The 23,730-nt window shown below is 54.0% G+C and overlaps 3 protein-coding genes and 1 long non-coding RNA gene across 10 annotated transcripts in view; 2 read left to right on the top strand and 2 right to left on the bottom strand.

Annotated features, from left to right (window-relative positions):
* DAP3 (death associated protein 3) overlaps positions 1-11,547 on the top strand; it is a 14,241-nt gene extending 2,694 nt beyond the window's left edge. For all 4 annotated transcript variants that reach the window (XM_042034460.1, XM_042034462.1, XM_042034463.1 and 1 more), the window contains 11 exons: positions 2,711-2,827; positions 5,365-5,466; positions 6,337-6,445; positions 6,854-6,946; positions 7,821-7,951; positions 8,131-8,211; positions 8,585-8,743; positions 9,147-9,206; positions 10,298-10,387; positions 11,188-11,305; positions 11,437-11,547. In XM_042034460.1, coding sequence (XP_041890394.1) covers positions 2,711-2,827; positions 5,365-5,466; positions 6,337-6,445; positions 6,854-6,946; positions 7,821-7,951; positions 8,131-8,211; positions 8,585-8,743; positions 9,147-9,206; positions 10,298-10,387; positions 11,188-11,305; positions 11,437-11,522 — 1,146 coding nt within the window. In that variant the 3' untranslated portion in view covers positions 11,523-11,547. The remainder of the gene's footprint in view (positions 1-2,710; positions 2,828-5,364; positions 5,467-6,336; positions 6,446-6,853; positions 6,947-7,820; positions 7,952-8,130; positions 8,212-8,584; positions 8,744-9,146; positions 9,207-10,297; positions 10,388-11,187; positions 11,306-11,436) is intronic.
* On the bottom strand, positions 10,222-10,950 carry LOC121667620. Its single transcript, XR_006017124.1, has 2 exons — positions 10,622-10,950; positions 10,222-10,493 (listed from the first exon to the last, which is right to left on the bottom strand). It is a non-coding gene; the product is annotated as an uncharacterized LOC121667620 (long non-coding RNA).
* Positions 11,548-11,703: 156 nt separating the features above from the next.
* MSTO1 (misato mitochondrial distribution and morphology regulator 1) lies at positions 11,704-15,478 on the top strand. 2 transcript variants are annotated; one of them, XM_042034458.1, is made up of 14 exons: positions 11,704-11,793; positions 11,902-12,025; positions 12,101-12,155; positions 12,224-12,299; positions 12,399-12,447; positions 12,694-12,808; positions 12,911-13,028; positions 13,119-13,253; positions 13,357-13,509; positions 14,043-14,174; positions 14,266-14,450; positions 14,660-14,755; positions 14,839-14,957; positions 15,163-15,478. In XM_042034458.1, exons 1-14 carry the CDS (start codon positions 11,719-11,721, stop codon positions 15,399-15,401), a joined length of 1,671 nt encoding a protein of 556 aa, XP_041890392.1. In that variant the 5' UTR covers positions 11,704-11,718; the 3' UTR covers positions 15,402-15,478. The 2 variants fall into 2 exon arrangements, with proteins under 2 accessions (XP_041890392.1, XP_041890391.1); XM_042034457.1 differs by having other exon boundaries at positions 14,657-14,755.
* The window catches only part of LOC121667617 (GON-4-like protein), a 26,937-nt gene continuing 18,599 nt past the window's right edge, over positions 15,393-23,730 (bottom strand). Inside the window, exons 21-30 of one of the 3 annotated variants that reach the window (XM_042034454.1) lie at positions 22,612-22,793; positions 21,714-21,911; positions 21,026-21,169; positions 20,319-20,462; positions 19,968-20,087; positions 19,599-19,712; positions 18,901-19,108; positions 17,284-18,052; positions 16,781-16,883; positions 15,393-16,233 (exon numbers count right to left, since the gene is read on the bottom strand). In XM_042034454.1, coding sequence (XP_041890388.1) covers positions 16,084-16,233; positions 16,781-16,883; positions 17,284-18,052; positions 18,901-19,108; positions 19,599-19,712; positions 19,968-20,087; positions 20,319-20,462; positions 21,026-21,169; positions 21,714-21,911; positions 22,612-22,793 — 2,132 coding nt within the window. In that variant the 3' untranslated portion in view covers positions 15,393-16,083. Of the gene's footprint in view, positions 16,234-16,780; positions 16,884-17,283; positions 18,053-18,900; positions 19,109-19,598; positions 19,713-19,967; positions 20,088-20,318; positions 20,463-21,025; positions 21,534-21,713; positions 21,912-22,611; positions 22,794-23,730 lie in introns of those variants that run through there. The other 2 variants (XM_042034455.1, XM_042034456.1) reach the window with 2 other exon arrangements.

Below are 23,730 nucleotides of genomic sequence, written 5' to 3'. Positions count from 1 at the left end.
GACGGTGCAGCCTCCTACCCCCGCAGCCTGTGGGAGCAGCCCGGCCTCTCCCGAGCGCGGAACACGCGGGAACAGCTCCACCTCATGGCTCGGGACTCCCGAGCCATCCCCGAGCCATCCCCGGCCACCACGTGATGATTCGCTGCCATTTCAGGGATCCCAGACTCCTGTCCTTTGGCAGATGGAAACTTGCCCCGAAATCCGCTCGCTGCTCCCGGGAGAGGCTGAGAGGGGAGAGGCTGCTGGATGTGCTGGGAGCTGCACGGGGAGGGATGTGGATGTTTCTGGCATTCCTGAGCCCAGGGATCAGTGCTGAGCTTTTGTTCAGGGTAGGAGGGACCAAGGGGCACCTTGCTGCTCTAAACCCGGGAGGTGAAATGCTTTAGCAGGGCTGTCCTGAGCCATCTGTGGACAGTTTGAAATGTGGATTCTGTCCCCAGTGGGTTTTGTAAACAGAGACGCAGCAGCTGGTGAAATGCAAGTCTGTATCTCTGGAGCTCAGGAGAGCTGGGTGCAAGCAACTCACTGCTTGCATTGCCTTTGTAGCGCCTCAGAGAGCAGCGATTCCCTGTCTCCAGGTGCTTGGGAGCTGCTCCCACACCCACAGCCCACAGAGGGAAAGTTCCAAAGCACCAGGAGGCTGCACGGGGGTTTGGGGAAAGAGCTGTCACTGTGCTAAGGCTGCAAGTGACAGTGCAAAACAGTGTCACACCAGGGGGAGGCACTTACAGATGGGATGTGCTGTGTTGGTGGAAAAAACAGAAATTTAATGTATTTGGCTGCAAGAACAGAGGACTGGACTTCAAGACAAAGTCTCCTCACACTTGCATTCTGACTTCCACTCCCTTCAGAGAACTCAGGAGGAGCTGGCTTTTGTCCCATAGAGATTCCAGGTCCTGCTGAGCTGAGTTTGGGCTTTTTAAAACACGAGATTGGTAATATTGGTGTGATGAAGCATCATTCATCTCAAGGCAGTTATCTGGACACCCCTAAAGTCTGAACACAGAGCAAGAGGTTCATCCTTGCTTCATTTTCCTTCACCACTGCACTGGTCAGGGACAAGGATTTGTGCGGTACCCCTGGGAAAGGATGTCCAGGGAGCTTCCCTGCCAGCTGAGCAAAGCTCACAGCCCTCACACATTCACCTGGGACTTGGGGAGGAGGAAATGTGGCATCATGGAATCCTGGAATGGGCTGGGTTGGGAGGGACCTCACACAACATCCAGTCTCACCCCCTGCCATCAATGGGGACACCTTCCCTAGACCAGGTTGCTCCAAACCCCATCCAACCTGGCCTTGGACACTTCCAGGGATGGGGCAGCCACAGCTGCTCTGGGCAGGATGTTCAAGGGAAATGAGAGGGCCTCTGATTCCATGCTGGCAGTGACTTAGGGCTGACATTTTCTAGGGGATCAGGTGACAAGAGTTGCCTTCTGTAGCTATTCATGTATTAAATTGCCATCTCTGTGCCTTGCTCAAGGCTGTAAATTGTCACTTCCATGGATTTTAAACCAAACAGAGCCAAATAAGCCATCCTGAAGGATCATTTGGGTTTGAGGAGGAAAAGGGCAATGTGGGAACAAGATGTGTTTGGTGATCTCCCTGCTTACACTGCAGCAGTTTGTTCCAGAGGGTCCAGACTGGTTTAATTCCTTCCCTAACAGGGGGGTAAGTGCCGAAATGCTGATTCAGGCATCTGGTGCGTGTTGAGCACGGGATGTGGGTAATCCCACTTTCTCCCGAGCCCTTGTGGCTTTGCAGTGGCCCCCTGAGAGGCGCTGGGGTGGCAGCAGAGCTGTGTCATGCCCTGGAGAGCTGAGACAGCTGTCCCTGGCTCTGAGCTTTGCGTTCTGCTGCTCTCACCCAGACAGACAAAATAGGAAACTGCTGGCTCTGTTCAGCTGCAACTGGCCCTGTCAGTGCTGTGAGGGGCTCTCAGCCTCTCCCGGAGCCTGTCTGGAGGATGCACTTTTTAAATCGTTGACAAATGTTTGTGTTTTCTTTCACCACAACATAATAAAATGCTTGTCCTGCCACTGCTCACTTTCTTGCCTGTTTTGGCTGGGCTTTGCAGGCAGGCTTCAGCAGTCTGTCTGGGGAAAAATGAATTAATCAGCTTAGCTGGCTGTTTTGGTTTCTCAGCCACGTCTGTATCCTAATGCCAGAGTCTGGATGCGGGGACACAGTCAGGGAGATCAGTGCAAGGAGTGTAATTATAAATATCAAATAGTGGGCAGAGCTGCACTAATCCCTCGGTAATTGAGGTGATTATGGATTGCTAGACAGCTGGAGTTTTCAGGGTGCTGCCACTCCTCAGTGGAGGCAGGAACGTGGCGGGCACTTCCCAGCAGTGAGGCTTTCATGGCTGGATGTGGCATCTCGAGGAATTTTGTGGGGTAAAACTCAGGTGCAGGGCCTGGCTCACTGAGGTGGCTTCAGGTGGAACTGGCTCAGGTGGGAATGGTTTCAGTGCAGGTATCTAAGTGTGAAATCTGCTTCTACAGCGTGTGGGTTTCCGTGATGAATTTCTATGCTAATGACGAATTTTCATTCTAATTGCAATCAGGGTTCAGCTCTGGGCTGCACATGCCTCCGCAGGATCGCAGGGTGTGAGCCACGAGCGCACAGCACAGACTCCCTGCGTTGTTTTTCACCAGCAATCCTGGGCTGCTGAGAGCTTTGTTGTCTCTTTGCCTTGTTCTCCCCTCAGCTGGACCACGGCTGTGCCCTCCACACAGCAGCCAGGGATGGCCTGAGCTCTGTGCCCACCCAGGATGTCCCGGCAGTGAGGCCCCGAGCAATTTTCCACACCAGCGAGAGCGACCCGGTGAGTGACTGCCACCCCTGTCCTTGCTACATGGCCAGTCCTGGATGCCACCAGGGGCCATGCTGGAGCCAGGAGCACTGCTTGGGTCTGTGTTGTTCCAGGGAAGGGGGCACATAGACCTAAACCAGGGATCCAGCCCCGAGGGAATGGGCCATGGCTGTACAGGGCACCTGCTCAGGATGGGGCTGCTGTGCCTGAGAGCCCCTGGGAACAGGTATTGATTCCTTCTCTAGAGCTGCAGGGATGAGAGTGTGTGTTGCAGAACTGGGCTGTGGCTTCTCCTGTCATCAGACACCATTAATGTCAACTCCAGGGTTAATTCTTCCCTGGAAAAGCCTCCCTGAGTTGGCTGTGAAGGGGGTAAAAACCACACCCCAGATGACCTCAGCACAGCACAGCTCTGCAGCATCGCAATCCCGCCTCCTGCTCCCCGTCTCAAGCACAAAATGAAGGGGAATAAATGAATGGGGTAAGCCTTTGAGGTGCTTTTCTGCTGCCTGTGTAATTGGAGTCTCTCCGTGCCGATTCCTCCGGGGTCTCTATGGAAACGGCAGCGGGGAGATGATCTGCTGCACGTGACCCGGTGTCTCCATGGATTGCACAGCACAGGCCAGATGGCCAGGATTGTCCCCACTGTCCTGTGCCTGCCTTTTTGTTGCCAGGCAACTGGCTCTGGCATTCTGACTTGTGCCTGAGCTTTGGCACAGCTTTGGCCAGCTCAGCCCTCCCTGGGCTCGCTGGGTCGCTCCAGCAGCAAACCCCGGTGCCCCCCAGCTCCTGCAATCCCCTTAAAACGGGACTAAGAAAGCCACTAAACATGAAATTTTTCATCAGACTTCCTGTATGTTCCCATCAGCAAAGCTCCAAGTGGCTGAATGTGAGGATAAAGACACTGAGCCACTTTGCAGATGTGGCAGAGTGAAGGAATTTGCCCAAAGTTATGAAGCTGAGAATGAAAATGGGCTCTGGAGTCCTGCTCTTCTGTTTGAGCCATGGAAACCAGAGGTGCTGTTGGCCCAAGTCCAGCAGGTGCAGGAGAACTCCAAGAAATCCACAGTTTGAAATTTGGTTGGGAAAAGCCTGAAGCCTCACTTCACAGGTCCCCTCAGGTGACGCCTCCTTACAGCAGGGCACCTCTTGAACAGCCAGGATTTAACATTTTCCCCCCTGTTGCAAAGGTTCCCTGACCAGTGAAACCCCAGTTTGGCAGCTCCAGCAGCCCAGTCCTTGGCTGAAGTTACCAATTGGTTTTTTCCTAGAAATTGTTCCTTGAATCAGGAGTTCCTCAAATCCTGCAGCTGTGCCAAGGCAAACCACAGAGTCCAGGGCACACTGGCCTGTCCTGGGAGAACCTTTCCTAGGGAGGTGTGGAATAGGTGGTAGTGCTGAGTGGAAGGGGCAGAAGGTGAGAGCAGAGGTGTGTTTTGGGCTGAAAGGCTGGAAATTGGGTCTGAAGAAGGGAAGGGAGACTTAACAAGGGCCAGAAAATTCGTGGGTGTGCAGCAGTGGTCCATGAAGAGTGCATCAAGAACTGGGAAAAGCCAAATATTCCTGGCCAAACAGGCAGAAGTCACACCGGGAGGCCCAGCTGCTCGCACACAAAATAAAGAAAACAAGGAAATTGTTATATTTGTTGTTGTTATATATAAAAGCTGCCATGCACAAGAATAAAGAGGAGGATATTTTATTTTAAATCCATGGAAAAATGCAGAAAGCTGAGCAGGACATGAGCTAAGCTTCAAATATTAACACAAAACTGCTAAAAGTCACACAGGAAGGGCTGCAGGGTAGTCTCTATTTACTGTCCTAATTGGACAAGACACAAAACCCGATGACTCGAGCAAAAGGAAACAAGTAAGTGCTTTGCAGGTGTTGCATGGCAGGAAAAGAGAATAATGAAGGGAAAAATGAGGCATTCAATTCTCAGATCCCAGTGACAACAGCTTCTTGCAGTGTGTGGTGAGACCTGCAGGTAAACACTGGAAATAAATGCAGCAGGATTCAAGTCCAGGGGAGGAATAACCCTGAGCACTGAGGTCACCACAAGGGACTGGAAATTACTGCCCCAGAAAAGAGATTGTGAGTTTTTCAGCCTCCAGCCCCAGTAACCAAATGGCACTGTGGGAATTACTCCTGGGAATTACTCCCAAGGCAGAAACCAACATTTTGTCATAAAAGAAAGCGGGTGTGACACCAGCAGGTAACTCAAAAGGGCATCATGCTGCTGTTACGGTTTGGGGGGCTGGTGAAAGGTGAGGTAAATTCACAGAGCACGAGGCCACTGGTGCCCCCCAAAACACCACGGGTCGTACACAAGCTCAGGGAGTCCCTTCATTGTTTAGTGCCAGGTGGGATCTCCTTTCTTTAGCCTCTGCACAGCAGTGTCCTGACCCCACAATTCCTGCTTTATCTTGTTCTGCCTCCCAGTGAGAGGGCAGCGCCTGTGATGGAGCATTCCCTCCCTGTCCCACCCTCCCAGGCCACCTGTGTCCAGGAAGAGGCATCCCCAGTGTGACAGTTCCTGCTTTCCCTTCCAGGCCAAGCACACGGAGCAGCACGAGGGCCGTCTGTACAACATCCCCCTGGAGGAGGTGAAGGCTGTGTTCCCCCATGGGCTGCCCTATCGCTTCCAGCAGCAGGTATTCCAGCTTGGAGCTTGGAGGGAATGCACTCAGCTTTTCCAGAGCAGCTGTGGCTGTCCCTGGATCCCTGGAAGTGTCCAAGGCCAGGCTGGACAGGGCTTGGATCAGCCTGGGATAGTGGGAGGTCTCCCTGCCCATGGCAGGGGGTGGAATCAGATGAGCTTTAAAGTCCCATCCAACCCAAACCATTCCATGACTCTGTGTGGGAAGAACCAGGTCCGTTGGTGACTGTGGTGCTTCCCTGTTGGAATAAGAGAGGGCAAGAGTGCAGTTACTGCTGGTCATTACTGTTGTTTTCAACCTCTAGAAGAGATGAGGGGACCACCCAGAGCAGCAGCAGAAGAGTTTGAGGGTTCCACCTCAAGCAACCTTCATTCCATTACTTGTCATCTCTAACATCCGAGCACACAGTGAATTACAGAAATATTTTCCATGGCTGTATTTCTGTGTGGAACAGGCTGTCTCATGAAATAACAAAAAAATCTTGTCTCCTGATTTGTGTGGTGAGGCAGATGGAGCTGTGCCTGCTCCCTGAGCAGCTGCCTGAGTGAGGAACAGATTCCTTACCTTTGCATATCCAGGTCACTGACTTGGGATTCATGGACAGGCCAGTCACCCACCCCCAGTCTGTGGGAACAGCATGGAACAGCTGATCCAGAAAACCCTGTCCAGGCACAGGCAGGACAAGGAGGTCCTTTCACCGGGGGGGAGCGGTGCTTGACCAACCCCGTTGGTGCTGCTGGGCAGAGAGGGCAGAGAGGGCAGAGCTGGGGGTGTTGGGAGCCTCCAGGCAGGGATGGAGCCGGGCTGGGAGCAGCTGTGCTCGGCCAGCTCGTGGCAGCTTGGGCACATCTGCTCCTTTCTCAGATCCAGACCTTCAACGAGGCCCGGGTGATGGTGCGGAGGCCGGCGCTCGAGATCCTCGCTTACCTGAAGGGCTCCAACTTCGCCCACCCTGCAGTCAGATATGTGATCTGTATCCTTTAGCACTTACCTGAGGGTGGAATGAAGAGAAACACAACCAGCTTGTGCAGGTGAGAGGGTTGTTCTGAGCCTGAGCTGGTTCGTTCTGCAGGAGGTGGTTGTGCCGTGTGGTCTGTGGTCAGTGCAGGGACTCGGAGCACTTCAGGAGACCTTCAGGAGCTTGGATACCTTTGTTCTGACTCTGTTTGGCCCTCCACACCTACAAACAGGGTCAGCACACAGGGCAGGGGCTCCTCAGCTCTGCTCAGTGGGGTGGGGAGTGGGAGAAGGAGCTCTGTTGAGAATGAAATCCTTGCTTTGGTGACCTCTGAACTCCCCTTATGCCCTTTCTGAAGGAATCACAGTCAAGTGCAAACTGAAGTGGTTTTCCAGAGACTTTCCTTGACAGTCCTTGCTGGAGATGGTGAGAGGGGAACAGGGAAGACCATGACCCTGTGCCACGTGGTTCACTACTGCTCGAGGCAGGGCTGGCTGGTGCTGCACATCCCAGATGGTGAGGAAACCAGGGCTCTGTTACCACACCAAACACCAAAAGATGCCGCTTCAGGAGCTGTAGGATAGCCCCCCTCAATCTATCCTTGCTTTTTTGTAGTGGAGAAGGCTCATAAAACACAAAGCCCCCAAATAAAGTAGAGCATAATGGTTATTTTCACCTGCTCAAGTGTGCCTTGGGTCATTCTGGTTTTCCCCCTTTGTTAACGAGCACAGGGGGAGATTGTTTGGGGTCTGTGTGCCCTCCTCTGATCCCAGGGGAGTTCTCCAGTAAGGATGGAGCTGCTTCCAGCCCTGGGGCCCAGCACAGGAAGGACATGGACCTGAGGAGGCACCAAGATGATCAGAGGGATCAAGGGAGCAGCTCTGCTGTGAGGAGAGGCTGGGAGAATTGGGATTGTTCAGCCTGGAGAAGAAAAGGCTCTGGGTTAACCTAACTGTGGCCTTCCAGGAGCTAATGGGGCTACAGGAAAAATGGAGAGAGACTCTTTACGAGGGATGGAGTGACAGGATGAGGGGGAATGGCCTCCCACTGCCAGAGGGCAGGGTTAGATGGGATACTGGGAAGGAATTCCTCCCTATGAGGGTGGGAGGCCCTGGCACAGGGTGCCCAGAGAAGCTGTGGCTGCCCCTGGAAGTGTCCAAGGCCAGGCTGGACGGGGCTGGGAGCAACCTGGGATAGTGGGAGGTGTCCCTGTCCATGGCAGGGGTGGAACTGGTTGATCTTTAAGGTCCCTCCCAACCCAAACCATCCCATGATTCTGTGGCTTTCCTTACCAGAGGAAACACAAACACCCCCACCACCCCCACCTCATACCATTATTTTGACTAAAAAAAAATTTAAAAAATAAATAAATGTTTTATTTTGCTCACAGCTCATCTCTGGGTGAAGAACTGCAAGGAGCTTTTGCAGTCTTCCTACAACAAAGACCGGCTGGATCAGCCTCTGCAGGCCTCTGTGTGGCTCAGGAACTTCAAAACCTCCAATGAACGATTCCTGCAAGAGGTTTGTGGATGCAAACCCCACCCACTGCCCTGTGCTGGACTTCAGGTGCTGTAGGAAAAGCACTTCAGATCCCCTCTGTGGGGATGGCTGTTGGTGGTGGATACTTCTCCCAAATTCTGCAATCCAGCCTTGGTTTGCCCCCTTCCATCCCCAATCTAATCATAGTTCTCTTCCCACAGATAAAAACACAAAAAAAATACATGTGGGGCAAACGAGAAAGCACAGAGGAGGGCAGACCTTTGGGAGAAGTGGTGGAGCAGGTAAGGAATGACCACTGCTGCTGGAGTGGTCGCACCTTGTCCCAGAGGATCCCATCCTTGTGTTTGGGGAACAGATTGCTCCTAAAGATCTTACGGGGGTGAGTCCTGGGAAATGGGAGGTGTCTCCCTATCAACAGAAGATGTTGTGGAGGATGTGGTGGCTCTGTAAAGAGTTCTACTGAGAATTGGGATAGAAGACAAAGTTAGAATTTGAAATGGCCATGTTTTGGTGCTTAAACTCCTCCTTGGAAAGCAACAAAGAGCTCGTTGACTGTCAGTTTGTCGTCCCCCGAGGAAGGGCAGCCCAAGAGTCACCAGCATCACCCACCAGCAGGAAATCCAGGCTGAGTGCTGTGCCTTGTGCTCCCTGCAGGGTCTGGCTCGTGTCAGGAGTGCCAGTGACGCTGTGGGGGTGGTGCTGAGGGAGATCAAGCAGCAGAGTCACCGCGGCTCCTTCCGGCTCCTCGTGGCCGTGGACGGCGTCAACGCGCTCTGGGGACGGACGACGCTGAGGAAGGAGGACAAGAGCCCTGTGAGGAGAGCTCTGCCCTGGGGACAGCCCTGGTTCCTGCTGCAGGGGGAGCAGGGAGGGCGTTTTGTTCAGTTGTAGTTCTGTGGCAATCCCTGAAAATGTTCAGTTTGGCTTTGGAGGGGCCTGAAAGGTTCACATGGTGCTTTAGACGATTTTTACTGAATTTTTACTGTCTCACTGGGACACAAGCGCAGGTGGGTGGTGGTGGAGAGGCAGGGCCTGGGTGTTGCTCAGTGCAGCATGACTCAGGCTCGATGCTGCAGGGCTGAGGGAAAGCAAAGAAAAAAACATGCCTGAAGGATACAAATGATGCTGCCAGCCTGATTGGAAGGAGGGGAGGGGAATTAGTGTCTCAGATAGAAGCTGCTGGCAATAAAAGAGTGATGCAGACAATCTCCACCAGGTTTCTCCAGAGGAGCTGACGCTCGTGCACAACCTGCGGAAGATGGTGAGGAACGATTGGGTGAGTTCCAGGCTCTGCCTTTGGCTGTGTCACTCCCAGCAATTAAAGCTGCCACAAGCCTGAAGCTGCGAGTCCAACACCTCTGAAGGAGAGCACAGGCACAGCAGCAGTGTCTCACCAGTGCTTGTGTCACCACCCGAAGAGAATGAGAGCAGGTCAAATCTGTAACAGCATTTCCTGATTCCCCTGCCAGGCTCTGGTGTAGGACCCTGAGCTAGAGGTGTCTGGTAGCCCTTGGGGCAGCTTGGGTTCTGATTTCTTGGAACTAATGAGAACTTTTCGTTTCTGAGCATTTTGCTGTAGGAGGTCAGCTCCTCCTGCTGCTTTTTCAATCCCCTGGATGCTCAGAGCTAGAACGAGTAGGCTTCAGATTTAAAGGTACATAGGAAAGTCCTTTTTAAACTATTTCACTTGTTTGCTTAGAAAACCCATTATAGGTAGGAAAAGTTTTAATGCCAGCACTGGGAACATGAGCTGTGTATTCCCTGTGCTCACATGGGCTTGGAGCAGCCAGGATTGGTGCGGTCAGGAGTGTTACAGACAGTCCATCCTGTAGAATTTTTGAAGAACCCAGAATCCCAGAATGGGACCTTAAACCCCATTCAGTCCCACCCCCTGCCATGGCAGGGACCCCTCCCACTGTCCCAGGTTGCTCCAAGCCCCAATGTCCAGCCTGGCCTTGGGCACTGCCAGGGATCCAGGGGCAGTCACAGCTGCTCTGGGCACCCTGTGCCAGGGCCTGCCCACCCTCACAGGGAACAATTCCTTCCTAATATCCCATCTGACCCTGTCACTGTGAAGCCATTCCCTGTGTCCTGTCCCTCCAGGCCTTGTCCCCAGTCCCTCTCCAGCTCTCCTGGAGCCCCTTTAGGCCCTGCAAGGGGCTCTCAGCTCTCCCTGGAGCCTTCCCTTCTCCAGATGAGCACCCGCAGCTCTCCCAGCCTGGCTCCAGAGCAGAGGGGCTCCATCATGGAACCTTCATGGCCTCCTCTGGACTTGCTCCAGCAGCTCCATCCTCCAAGAAGAAGATGCCTCAGGGGTCGATCCTAAACCAGCATGAACAAGATTTTTATTTCTGATCTGCCTTCCAGAGTGGAGGTGCCGTTGTGACCAGCCTCAGCCAGACTGGCTCGCTCTTCAAACACAGCTCAGCCTACACTCCCCACGAGTTGCTGGGAAAGGTGAGTCACGGCCTCTCTTGGGGTTTTTTTCCTCTTCACATTGGGAAACGAACAAAAATCCTGGCTGGTGACCTGGTTCTGTTCCAGGGGACACTGTTCAGGGTCTCTGTGGATCACACACACCTTTGGGTCAGCAGTGCCCTGACAGCCAGGGGAGCCAGCAGTGTCCTGGGGTGTGCCAGGCACACGGGCAGGGCAGGGGATTGTCCCTGCTCTGGGCTGGGGCAGCCTCACCTCGAGTCTTGGGGGCAGTTTGGGCACCACAATCTTTGAAAGGTCTGAAGCTGCTGGAGAGTGTCCAAAGGGTGGACATGAGGATGGTGAAGGGGCTGGAGGAGCAGCTGAGGGCATTTGGTCTGTCCAGCTGGAAAAGAGGAGTCTCGGGAGACCTCAGGGATCTGCAGTTCCTCACAAGGGGCAGCTCCGATCTCTGCTCCTGTGACCAAGACAGGACCCAAGGGAATGCCTGGAACGGTGTCAGGAGAGGGTTAGGCTGGAGATCAGGAAAAGGTTCTTCCCCCAGAGGGTGCTGGGCACTGCCCAGGCTCCCCAGGGAATGGGCACGGCCCCGAGGCTGCCAGAGCTCCAGGAGCGTTTGGACAGCGCTGCCAGGGATGCCCAGGGTGGGGTTGTTGGGGTGTCTGTGCAGGCCCAGGAGTTGGACTGGGTGATCCTTGTGGGTCCCTTCCAACTCTGGATATTCCATGACTCCATGGCTGAGCTCTGCTTGAGCTCCCAGGCAGCCGGGCCGTGTCCCCACCCAGCCCCTGCCACTGACCCCGACTGACCTCCCTTCCCAGGAGGGGTTCGACGCTTTGGACCCCTTTGTGCCCATCCCGGTTGCCAACTACAGCCCGAGGGAGTTCGAGAGCTGCTACGGCTACTACCTGGAGCGCAAGTGGCTGCAGCACGAGAAAGGTCGGTGCCCGGGGAGGGGAGAAAACCGGGGCTGTGCCCGCCCTGCGGTGTCAGAGCCCGCGCCTCCGCTCCCGTTCCCTCCCTCCATCCCTCCCTCAGCCCCTCAGTGTCTCTCTCTCTCCCCCTCGCAGCGCACACGGAGGACGGGAAGGCGGAGCTGCAGTTCCTGAGCGGCTCCAACCCGCGGCAGCTGGACCGGCTGGCGGGGCCCCTATAGCGCAATAAAGGCTCCACAGCCCCGCTCTGCGAGTCCGAGTCTGTGTCCGAGTCCGCGTCCCGTGCGCGTGCCCGCGATCGTGTCCGAGCCCGTGGCCGTGCCTGGCGCGCGTGCCCGGCCCCGCTCGCGTCCCCGCCCGTCCGGGGCGGGCCCGGCCGTGACGCGCTCCCGGTTCCTGCGGCGGGGCCGCGCGGCGATGCCGGGGGAGGCGGTCACGCTGCAGCTCGGGCACTACTCGGGCTGCGTGGGCGCGCACTGGTGGGGGCTGCAGGTGCGGGGGGGGCTGCGGGACGGGCCGGGGGTGGTGTCGGGCCGGGGCCGGGGCTCGCTCTGATCTCTTCTTACCCCCGGTTCCTCCGTTCCGCCCCGTTCCCCGCAGGCCGCCGCGCTGCGCAGCCCCGCCGAGCCCGCCGAGCTCCGCGCGGCCGCGCTGCTCCGGTTCGGGCGGGGCCCGGGCGGCCCCGAGACCCCCACGCCGCGTCTGGTGGCGCTGGAGCTGAAAGGTACCGCGGGATGGGGCGGCTCGGGCGGCCCCGCCGCCACCGGGCGGCCCCGCCGTGACCGGGCTCTCTTTGCAGGCGGCGTGGGCTCGCTCAGAGCCGACGGGGCGGGCACGGAGCCGCCGGTGTCCTGGTGAGTGCGGGACGGGACGGGACGGGAGGGGACGGGGCCGCCGCAGCTGCCGCCGCTTTGTGTCGCAGGGACGGGGCCGTGGCCGATTGCCGGGACCGCGCCCCGGCCGGGGGCTGCGCGCCGCGGGACACCGGGAGCCGCAGGGTGAGCGCGGCCGCGGGGCCCGCAGCGCTTCGTGCCCGGGACACGAGCAGGGGCGAGGCGAAGCGCCCCGTAACCACCGCGCCGGGATTGTTCCCGTAGGGAGACGCTGCCGGGGACGGGAAGGGGAATCGCGGTGCTGCGGGGCCAGGTTTGTGCGCGGGGACGGTGCGGGATCGGAGTTCCAGAAGGGCAGAATTCCCTGGCCCCTGCTGTGGGAGAACGTGGTAGTGGACAAGGAGAAGGAAAACTATGGGAGAAGGCTGCTTGGCTTACAGAGAGCTGGGTCAGGGCAGCAAATGGGCTAAAACACGGGACAAGTTAAAAACTGATTTCTGTATTCTGGGGGATGCTCAGAGCTGAAAGGACCTTTGCTCTCCCCTCTGTCTCCCTGCAGGTGCGGCTCCTGCGGGGTCCCAGGACACTCCCTCTGTGCGGCTCTGGTCCGATTACCTCAACGTGCACCTGCACCCCAAGAGTGTCTACGTGATCCGCCAGTACCTGCACGATGGGTATGGCCAGGGGTTAGACCAGAATCCAGAACAGGAGCTGAGTTTTGCCTTCAAGGACTAATAAAAGGGATAAAATAAACTCTTTCCCCCTTTTTCCCTTAGGGATTGTGGTTGTCTCGAAGCCTTTGGGCAAGGTGAAAGTCTCCTGCAGGACCCTGCCTGCGTCGAGGAGCTGGAAGATCGGCTGCACTTCTATGTTGAGGAGTGTGACTACCTGCAGGTTCACACCTTGTCCAGGCTCCCTTGGCTTTCAGGAAACTTTGGGCTCGAGATGAAGCAGAACCTGAGATGCTGCTGTTGTTTCCCACAGGGGTTTCAAGTCCTCTGTGACCTTCACAACGGATTCTCTGGAGTCGGTGCCAAGGTGACAGAGCTGCTCCACGATGAGTATTCACGGAAAGGGATCCTGACCTGGGGCCTGACTCCGGTCCTGAGTACCGTGGGAGTGAGTAAACCATGAGGGAAACCAAGAACAGGTGCCGAGCCTGGCTTGGACAGGTTCCTGCCTGCTCTTTTAAGATTCCAGTGGTTGGATTTTTTTCCCCCAGGACCCTCAGAACAGTTTTTACAGACTGATGAACACAGCCCTGGGCATTGCCCACCTCTCCCGTCACAGCTCTCTCTTCTGCCCCCTGTCACTCAGTGGGAGTTTGGGAATCAAGCCACAACCTCCCGTGACTTTTCCATACATAAAATACGACGTAAGTCCTGGATTGGGATCACCCACCGTGCTTGGCTTTGAGCTCTTGCAGCTTTACCCCTCAAAGTGCTTTCTGGGTGGTTTTTCCTGGTGCTGTTCTGCTCAGCAGAGACCTTTTCCTGCTTTTTCACTGGGACTTAGCTGCCAACTTTTAATTTCCTTAGTTTTCTTCCTACTTTTGAAAATATTAACACATTTCCTTGGCTGCTGTGCTTTCTGGTGGGGTGCTGCCTGCAGTGTTGGCACTGAAGAAAAGGCTTTACTACCTTATTCTCCACACTCAGAGTAACTCCAGCCCTGCTGGAGCCCTAGGGAGGCCAAGGAAGATAAGGAAACTGGCACCAGAGCATTTGTTAGCAAACAGCTGGGCTGGAGCTGCTGTTACACACTGGCTGCTTATCCCAACCCCGAAATAACTGTTAAACTCTTTTAAAGGCACAATTTACAATCTGGCTAAGTTAAATACACAAAACTGGGTTAAGGAAGGGGTGACTGTGACCTGTCTTGCAATTCCTGCATTTGCCTCCTCCCCAGGCATCCCTGAACTACCACAGCAGCGCGATTTTGGCAGCAGCACTCGACACCCTCACGGCTCCCTACCGGCTCTGGTCCTTCCAGGGCTCCATGATGCACTTTGCTGACTCCCTGACTTTCTCTGGGAGGAAGGTGAGGGCCCCTTCCAGCTGTGCCACAGCTGTTCTGCACACCCCCAGCGCCAGGAGCGTGTTCCAGACTCTGCTGTGTCACCCAACTCCAGGCTGTGGCTGCGTGGGCGGCTCTTCCCCTCCCTGCCTTATCTGGCTCCTCGCTCCCCGATACTTTAAGTGCCCACCAGCAGGACGTGCCCTGGAAGCTTCTGTCCTCGTGGAGGGAGCAAAAGGTCAGCTGCTGTTTTGCTCAGTCTGTTGTGCTACGAGGAATTTGCAAAGAGAAAGCCACCAGGTAAATCAGCATTTGAACTGCACCTCCTGGAACTCTCCCCAGCAGGGATTCCTCACTGCAGGCATCCACAATCCCTCCAGTCGGAGAGGCAGCTGAGGGGAGGAGCAGTCTAGTGACTGAGTGCTGCTGATGTTAGAGCAAAACAGCTAAAAAGCAGCTGAGGCAGTGACGGTTTCAGGCTGGAAAACCCTGAATTTCCTTTGCAGCAGCTGCCTGGGCCAGCCCCGGTCGCCCCTGCACAGCTGTGAGAGCCCCGAGCAGGTGCTCCAGCAGTACCTCCACACCCAGTTCCCGGGAGCCTTCAGGTGGGCACGGGCAGGGGGTGCTGGTTTGGAACAGGGAGCAGTTGAGGGAGCTCTGGGTAACTTGGTTCACCTCCTCCTCACAGCACATCCCACGTGCTCCAGCAGCCCTGTGACACCCGGCCTCCCTTCCCCCAGTTCTTCTCTCCTCTCCTGACCAGCCGAGGCTTCCTCCTGGACAAAGCTCAGGGCTCTTCCTCAGCAGGTAACAAATGCCCCTTAAACTCTGCAACAGAGAGATCAGGGCCTAAAAATTAGCACATAAATAACAAACCAATGCCGTGAGGAGCGTTTGAGTTGTGAGTGTGGAGCAGCCCAGTTCAAGTAAGGGAACAGCTTGTGAAGTGGAACAGGGCAGGGAATGAGGTTCTGGTGGATCTTTAACCCCTGATGTGCCTATAACCCTGCAGGTGTTGAGAGCATCCCGGTGCTGGCAGCCCTGCAGAGCTCCCCTGTCCTGCACTCGCTGCTCTCGGGGCTGTGCCGGGACCTGCGGGCGCGGAATGCGCGGCGCTGCAGCAGCTTCTTCACGGCTGGAGTGGAGCAGGACGACTTCCAGGAGGCCTTGGAGGAGCTAAAGACTCTGTCCCAGTGCTATGAGACAGGATTTGGAGCAGATGGATCTGAGGATGAAGCAGACTCAGACTAACCCACCTTTATTTCTGGGGGTAGGGGGAGTGAGAGTGGCTTTGAGCTCACTCTCAGAATAAAGGGAATGGTTTTGGAGATGGCCCAGCTGCTGCTTTCTTCTCACTTCACCAAAAATCTTCTTACTTCTGGCCTGAGTTCTCCAGCTGCCCACAGCTGTGTTGTAAAGGAGGAAAGCTGCTTTTTGGGGGGGCTGATTTTTTGTATTTTGGTTGGGTTTTTTTCAACTGTGCAAAGTGGATTTGCTCTGCCCGTTCAAATAAACCCACACAATAAATACAGAGTTCAGATTGTAACTATCTCACATACAATCAGCACAAGGGGAGAACTTAAAAAAAGTCTTGTGATTGTTCCACATGAGAACTGATATCTTAGGGTACAATATTTACAGGTCCTGGTCAGAGGCTGCTGGGCTCAACCTTCACCCTGAGGCCAGGTCAGTGTCCACAAGCCTCAGCTCTGTCATTTCACTGCTGAAGCTCCCCAGGGAGGTTGTGGAGAATGTTCTCATCTTAACTTCCTGCCTTTGGCTTGGTACAGGCTGGAAGTGCAGCAGAAAATTGAACAAAACAAAAAAGGAAGGTGCTGTCTCAAGTACCTGTGCAAACATTTTTCCACAGCACCTGTCTAGCAGCAAACTGGCAAAAAAAGCCTCTTCTGGTGCAGTCAGTAGTTTTATCACCTCAGTCATCAGGTTCTTCCTCAGAAAGCAGAAGATCTTTATCTGACAGCTGGTCTGTGTTACTGGTACTGGTGGCATCCTCCTCATCCTCAGAGCTCCCATCGCAGGACGTGTGGAACAGCCTCATCAGTTCCCTGAACCTGTGGGATACCTGGAGAACAGGGCAAATCCAGGATGAGTGACCTAGGAGGTGTCACAGAACTGCAGTTTCATACTACAAAGTTCAGGGTGGTTTGTAACAATAAAATAATAAACACCTGAATGGCATTTCATACAAGATTCAGTCATAAAGGAAGAGAAATGGAAGAGCACTGGGTTGTTGTTTTCTCTGGAAGAACAGTTACATCCTCCAGGTAAAATGTGGCAGTTTGGGAAGATTCAGAGATAAAAGCAGATCCTTAGTATAGAAGCAGGAGGCTGAAGACCTGAGCAGCAGCCACTGAAACAACTCCAGTACCAAATGTGCAGCTCAAATACCAAGGGTAACCCTGGCAGAAGGACCAGGGCACTCGGGATTTTTGGCGCCACTAAAACAGAGCAGAGTTTGGTTTGGTTTTGATTTTTTTATTTCTAACTAAGATGATTTTTCATCAAATTGAAGTTTGGGAGACTGGTATGACAGCACCCCCCACCTTCCCTTCCTTTCCAGCCCCTCTCCCACTCCCTGGAGCAGGAGCTCTCCCACACGAAGCCCTCACCTCGCTCGCTGTCTTGTTGCCCAGTTTCTGAGAGATGGCGTGGAAGGTGTCCAGGTGGGCTCCCTTCTCCTGGCAGGTGGTGAGGATGACTCTGTCAGCCTCCCTGCAAAACCAACCACTGTGAAAGTAGCTCAAAACCAGTGACAGACTTCAAGCCCCCCCAGCCCTGTTCCCAGTTCAGAACAATCTGTGAGCAAGGCTCCTTCCTTTGCTCCTCCTGCCACCCCCAATTCCAGGACCCATCTCTAAGCAGAGCACCTTTAGCCTGGTTTTAAGTTTTTTGAAGGAGAAAAAAAGATTCTTTGCCAGCCTGAAGTTCTCCAATAAGAGCCCTGCCAGGAGCAGCCAGTGCTGCTCACGGGGCCAAACTGCTGGACCACGATCAGAGAAATGTTCAAAGGGAGGGGGCAGAAAAGGGGAATACAAAATGGAAAGAATGGATCCAGTGAGAGCTGGAGCCAAACAGTGAAGGCAGACAGATGCAGGAGGTCAGGCAGAAGTACCTGGTCCAGAGCACAACCTTCTCCCCAGTGGAGCTGACTTTGCTGTTCTTGGCACACACGGTGGCCTCTGTCACTCGCTGCTGCTGCTGCTCCTCCTCCCTCTGCCCCGGGGAGGCTGTGCCCGCTCTGGGCTCCAGCTGCTCAGGATGCTGATGCACCTGGAAGCAGTTGGTTGCATTTGACTTTGACCTGCCCTTGGGAGCATCTCCAGTGCAGCCTCTGTCCTCTGTCTCCAAACTGCAGCGACCGGGGGACCCTGAGCTGCAGCTCTTACCCGGGGTTGCTTTGCTGCTCGTTGTGATCCAGCCCTGCTTTGCTTCAGCTTTTCCTCCCAGGGGCAAAGGTCCCTCAAGTTCTTTGCCACCACCTCCTTCTGAAGCAAGAGCAGAGCCCCTGAGCTGCTCTGCTGGAGCAGAATGAAGCCCCTCAGTCTGACACGGGCTCTGTCCACAGGAGGGTCGAGGTCTCGGGGACCCTTTTGCTGCAGCAGAGAGCAGCAGGTCCCTGCTCAGCCCCAGGGAAGCCTCTGCATCCCCTCCAGGCTGCTGGTTCAGTCCCTCGGTGCAAGGGCAGTCTTTGGTTTCCTGAGGTAGTTTTAGAGCAGCTTTTTGTAGCTGTGTCCATCTGGGGCCAGTGGCAGCAGAGCTCCTGTCCTGGGCAGCATCCACATCTGCACTGGCAGCTGCTTCTGGAACCTGGGCATCAGCAGGGGCAGGTTTTTCACAAGATCCAGGTCTGCTGGAGGCCGCCCTTCCTTCCAGGTGAGATCCTGACAAGAAACCCAAACAAGGTCAGGGAGGCTGTGAGGAAAAACTCCTGGAGGCTTCGTTTTACTTATTTTTATTTTTAGAGCCTAATGCTGCGCATGAGAACAGTTTGGGAGCAGCTCTGTGACTCTACCTGCACTTTACCCACCCTGGACTTCAGGGAAGACAATCTACAGCCAATCTACAGCCAATTTTCTTCGCCCCTCTGGGTTGCTGCAGCCAGCTGCTGTGTGAAGTGATGAAGATTTAAAAAGTGCATTGCCCAGAGCAAAACTCTCCAGTGAACCAACCCCTGCTGCTCTTGGCACCCTGGCTACAAACCCAGACATGAGAGCACGTTTGAACTCCTGTCTTTAACTGGGTGTTGTCCCCAACAGCAGCACGAGCTGAGCCCTGGCTCCAGGGGGGAGGAAGAGATCTCCCTCGGGTTGTTTACCCTGCCATAATTGTGTTTCTCCTTGTCTGTAGCAGACTGGAGGAAAAACAAGCACCACAGAGATTGTTTAAAGGCAGACTGGGGATGCTGGTTCTGAACTGCTGTGCTAAAATGGAAACTGGGAAAGAACCAGTACCATGGACTGGGCCAGTATCCTGGCAGGAGAAGCTTCAATGGAGCAATCATTGTGAAAAGGGCAGAATATTCTCTAGGCAGGAAAGGTTTTGTTGAAGGGAATGCTCGACAAGTTTGGAGCATCCAGAGTGGAGGAAGAGAAAAAAAAAGCCAAAGAAGATGATTAGAAGTTCTCATTATACGCAATAAATGTGCATGAGAAAGTCCTGAACCTCTGCTCATTTGTGAGCCAGCCTGGAGAGGATTTTACTCTCTGCTGTGCACAAAACCTTCACTCACCTGAAGACACAGAGTCCACTTTCCTAGAGACAGGTTTTGTTCTGCTCTGGGCGTCCTCTCCCTCGTCTCTGCTCTCCAGGATTTCTTCTGCAGGTTCCTTAGGCATTCCAGGATCCTTCCCTTCTGGCTGGGGACTTGACTCTCGCTGAGCAAGGCTCACAGGCAGCTCTTGAGAATCTTTATTTTTATAAAACTTGCTTTCACACACCTGCAAACCAACCCACAGGCACAATCACACACACGTGGTCTGTCCATCCCAACCACACCTCAGCCTTTGCTTCCCAGGTATTCCTGGCCTTGCCAAAGGCTTCACTTTGGCATTCCATTTGCTTTAGAAAGCTTATTATTATTAATAATAATAATAATATTAGTAATAATAATAACAGGCACACGTCTTTTCACACAGTGGCCACGCCAGCATCTTCCACTCAAAAAACTTATTCTTAACCGAAAAGAACATCAAAAATGACATTATTTAGCAGAGCAAGGAGGGGCAGTAGAAAGTGAGGAGGAGAGAGATGGGAGAAGGCCAGGCAGGTGTGGTCAGAGCTCCAGACAGGGAGGCACCACTGGGCACCTCTGGATCCATTTCCTTCCTCACCCCATGATTTGGGAGACACGAGGCCCGAGGATCATCACAGCAGGGAGACTTGGCAGGACTCCACTTCCCCCTGAGCACTCCAGGCCTCTCCACTAACCTTACTACTACAATGGCTGCAGCTCCTCCTTTTGCTTTTCTTTAGCTTGAGATCGCTACTCCCTTCATGGCAGGAACATGAACATTCCTTCATCCCATCTACCCACTCGACCTCCTGGAAACAGACATACTCAGCTGACAGACATCCTCCAGCTGACAGACACACAGGGCACAGGGGGGACATGGGGGGCCGGGGGGCTGCAACACCCGCAGAGAACTGAAGTGATGATGGCAAGCAAAGCACAACAGAAACGCCCCAATCCCATTCCTTCCACCTTTGTGTGGTTGTTGCCACGTCTCTCAGACAGACAATTTATCCCCATGCATCTGCTCAGAGGTCAGAAATTGCAGGGAGATGCCCCAGGCCCACCTTGTCGTGGGGTTGGCCTCCCATCTCTTTCCGCTTCTTGTTTCTGGCGGCTCCGTGAATCTTGGGTGGCTCATCCTCCTCCTCTACATCTGGCAGAGACACCTCTTCAAACCCATCAAACTGCAGCAAAACAAACAAACAACAGCTGCTCTCAGGTGACCAAATTTTGTTTTCCCCAGACACACAAATCCTGCTCAAAAATCTGAAGAGTTCACTTCAGTCCACCAGCAGCTCTCCCAGCCTGCTGCTTCCCTCTCCCTGGAACAGCACCCTCTATGACTTATTCCAGTTCCAACACATTTTTTGTCTCTGCTTTCATCATTTCTGGTTTTAGGGAAAAGACTGCTCCACCTCATATTCCTTCTCTTCTGTCCAGTTGATCTCCTCAAAGTCTCCCATGCGGCTGGCTGAGGGCCGTAGGTGATCGAAGAAAACAGAGAACTCATCCTGCAAGTGGTCGTGTCCCTTCAACAGCTGCCACATTTGGGTCTTCAGCTGGAAGAGAAAATCCAGAGCAAACGAGTCTCATTCCATGTAACCTCACTGTGCTCTGAAGGATTCTCAGAGCAAGTGAAGCACCACGGCTCGTTACAGCTCGGATATGGGAGTTGGTGCTTGGGTGGGTACAACCTCCGGGATATTCTGAGATCATTCCACAGCCAGCTATCAAATTAGCCTGGAAATATTCCTCCAGAATTCCAGGCAGACTCGGTAGATGGCACTAAGCTAAAATCTCAGCTGCAAGGGGATCAAGGCAAGGTGGAGGTGGGAGAGAGGAAACACGCAGGGCTTGGAGAGGCAGCTCCAATTCCCCTTGAATGCAAGGCCAGGTTGGATGGGGCTTGGAGAAACCTGGGCTAGTGCAAGGTGTCCCTGCCCATGACAGGGGTGGAATGAGAGGGACTTTCCCAACCCAAATCATTCTGTGATTCCATGACTTTGAGCTGTCCCCTCAAAAGGGAGAACGAGCTCAGCAAATCCCGTGGTGTCCAGGAGCAGGACAGGGAATCAGGGTGGCTGAGTGCACTCAGACTGGGAGGAAAGGGGTCCCTGGTTACCTCTGCAATCTCCTGGGGCAGACAGTCTGCACAGCTCTGCAGGACTTTGATGATCTTTTGGTGGTGGGCAGGATTTTCAGCAAAGCAGATCTCCAGCTGTCTGAGGAACTTCCGGCTCTTTTCAAAAGCTTGCTGCTCCTCAAACTGGCCAAAAGAAAAACATTCCCCCTCATGTTCAAGCACATATTCCCAAGCATCTCGAATTGACTTAAAGAAGCTATAAAATTCCTGTCTTGGTCTTTGTCTTCCACTGACGCCCTTTGCAAAACCGGGAAGAGGCAGAGCAAGAGAAACAACACTTTGTACAGTCAATACTTACATGAGCCATAAAGTTTGGCTTTGCACGTAAGATAGGGAAATCCAGAAAGAAGGGAACAGGTGAAACCCTCTATCCTACAAAGTGGAAGGCAGATTTGGAGACAGGGGAACCACTGTTTGCTGTATCTGCACGTTGTCTCTGCAGTCAGACGGGATGCAAGTGGGAAAAGGCTGATCCTCCACAGTCACACTGAGCAGAAGATTTACAAAGAACACCAAACTTTCCAATTCTGATTAATAAAAGCAGCAAGGTAAGCAAGAGATTTACCAGCTGTTTGCCTTTCTGGCCCTAGGAAGAACTCTTTATCCTTTCACTCCCACCAGCATACATGGTGCTTAAAATCTGGCCTCCTCCTTTCACTCTACCTACCAGTCCACACTCCAAAGCTTGCTCTGGTAAAAGAAAGGCAGCAAAATCTGTCAGCAGCTGTGGCCAGTCGTGCAAGAGTTTCTGCAGAGTGGAGTAGAGATCCACAGCTGTCCGTTTGTCTGTGCTGATCTCGAACTCGTAGATAACGCGCAGGAAATCTTCGTACTTCCCCGGGATGTGCTGCAGCGTCTCACGGACCTGGGGGCAGCAACAGGGCTTGGTAACATCCAGAGGGAAAACAAGTTAACCACAGAACGTCTTGTGTTGGAAGGGACCTTAAAGATCAGCTCATCCCAGCCCCTGCCATGGCAGGGACACCTTTCACTGTCCCAGGCTGCTCCAAGCCCTGTCCAGCCTGGCCTGGAACACTGCCAGGGATCCAGGGGCAGCCACAGCTGCTCTGGGCACCCTGTGCCAGGGCCTGCCCACCCTCACAGGGAGGAATTTCTCCCTAAATTCTTTTAATCTGGTAATCTTTGATCTCCTCTACTCAGAATTTGCACAGTGCTTGCAATTTCGGTGAAGCAACCAAATCTTTTCCTTAAGGATAAACCTAAGCTGCTCATGAGGGAAGGGATCCCAGACCAGACTGTTAAATTCAGGAATTCAGAAGGCTCTGGTGCTGTGGACTGAGAGCAGCAGCTGAGCACCCCCAGCCCCTGGCTCCTTCACTTCCAGCTCCCCCACTCAGGACAGGAGGAGGAACAGCAAAACCAGGAAAACTCACAGCTCAAGACAGGGACAGTTTGGGAAGTGAAGCACCACACATGGGGTGTAGGAAGAAATAACTCCACCCCAGCCAGACCAGTACTCCCAGTCAGAACTGGCAGTTCTGTGGCTGAGTTCTGTGTCAGAGGACCCCAAAATCCCTGCTGTTCCTGTTCCTGGGCTACCTCACCCTGGTCAGGTAGGCCTGGGCAAAGGCCAGGTCCTTCTGCTCCCGCAGGGGATCCCTCTCCAGGATGTCCTCGTCGTACAACAGCAGCAGCTTGGAGGTGTCCTTGCTGGCACGAGCCCGGCCCCGCTTGTTCCTGGTTCTGTGGGAGCTCCTGCTCTTCCCAGGGGCTTTCAGGTTCTCCCCTGTGGAGGAGCACAAGGTCAGCTGGTGGCAGAGGTGCCCCACAGCTCTGCCGGGGCAAGATTCCAACAGAAAAGCAGCCCTCAGAGGCAGTGATGAGTTCCTGTCTGTGCTTCCCTGGAAATGCAGGAGAAATACACTTCCCACGAGTCAGGCTGGCCAACATCTCAAACTGGCTGCTTGTTTCCACAGCACCTGCCAGGAACAATCCCTGCATACAGCCACAGGGCCATCCCAGCTTGTCTTCGGACCAACAGAATCCTGCACACCAGGGCAGAACAGCTGTGAGGGGAACAGACACAACCTGAGCACCAGAGCTGGCTGCTCACTCTGCAAATCATCCCTTTAGCTTATGATTTACACAAGAGTTAAAATCACACAGCAGGGAATGAAACTGGGAACTAAGAGGGGCTACATGCAGATTTTTGTGGCTTCAGGATTAGGAATCTGTTGATTTAATGGGCTGAGGTCCCCTCCTCAAAGTTCCCTGCAAAGTTCATTTACCACTTGCCGGACTTTGTTTCCTTTCCCTTTCTCCAACATGATCTCGTCAGACAAAATTCAACTTAGCAAAGATTTGACTGCCTAACATTGTTCTTCTACAGGTATTGGGTATTAGCTGACACAAACCATAAATCTGTCTGCAGGTTTCTGAGGCACTGAAGACCCTTGGCTCATATGCAAGAGACTGTTTTTACAGAGCTGTGACTGGGTCCTAAAGTTGTATTTCCAGCTGGAAAGCACCACTTGGCTCAGACACATCTGTGAAATTAAACCCAGACATGATTCCCCACTGGTTTGTTTTCCCTGCAGAGAGCAGCTCTACTTCCCCACTCCCTGTGTCCAAAAAAACCCAAAGAATTCACCTGCTGGCACCAGAACACCCCACAGCCCTCACCTGCTGGCACCCAAACACCCCACAGCTCTCACCTGCTGGCA

This window comes from Corvus kubaryi, unplaced genomic scaffold (assembly GCF_017639235.1).
Source record: "Corvus kubaryi isolate FWS band 111438036 unplaced genomic scaffold, C.kubaryi_AGA036_p1.0 37373, whole genome shotgun sequence".
NCBI classification, from domain to species: Eukaryota; Metazoa; Chordata; class Aves; order Passeriformes; family Corvidae; genus Corvus; species Corvus kubaryi.
Note: the sequence above shows the minus strand (reverse complement) of the source record. Positions and strands in the feature narration are given on the sequence as shown.

Coding starts and splice junctions, on each gene's coding strand:
- MSTO1 (XM_042034457.1), top strand. CDS start 11,719: ATGCCGGGGGAGGCGGTCACGCTGCAGCTCGGGCACTACTCGGGCTGC. Junction 12,026..12,100: donor GGTGGCGCTGGAGCTGAAAG/GTACCGCGGGAT, acceptor CTCTCTTTGCAG/GCGGCGTGGGCTCGCTCAGA. Junction 14,451..14,656: donor TGCAAAGAGAAAGCCACCAG/GTAAATCAGCAT, acceptor TTTCCTTTGCAG/CAGCTGCCTGGGCCAGCCCC.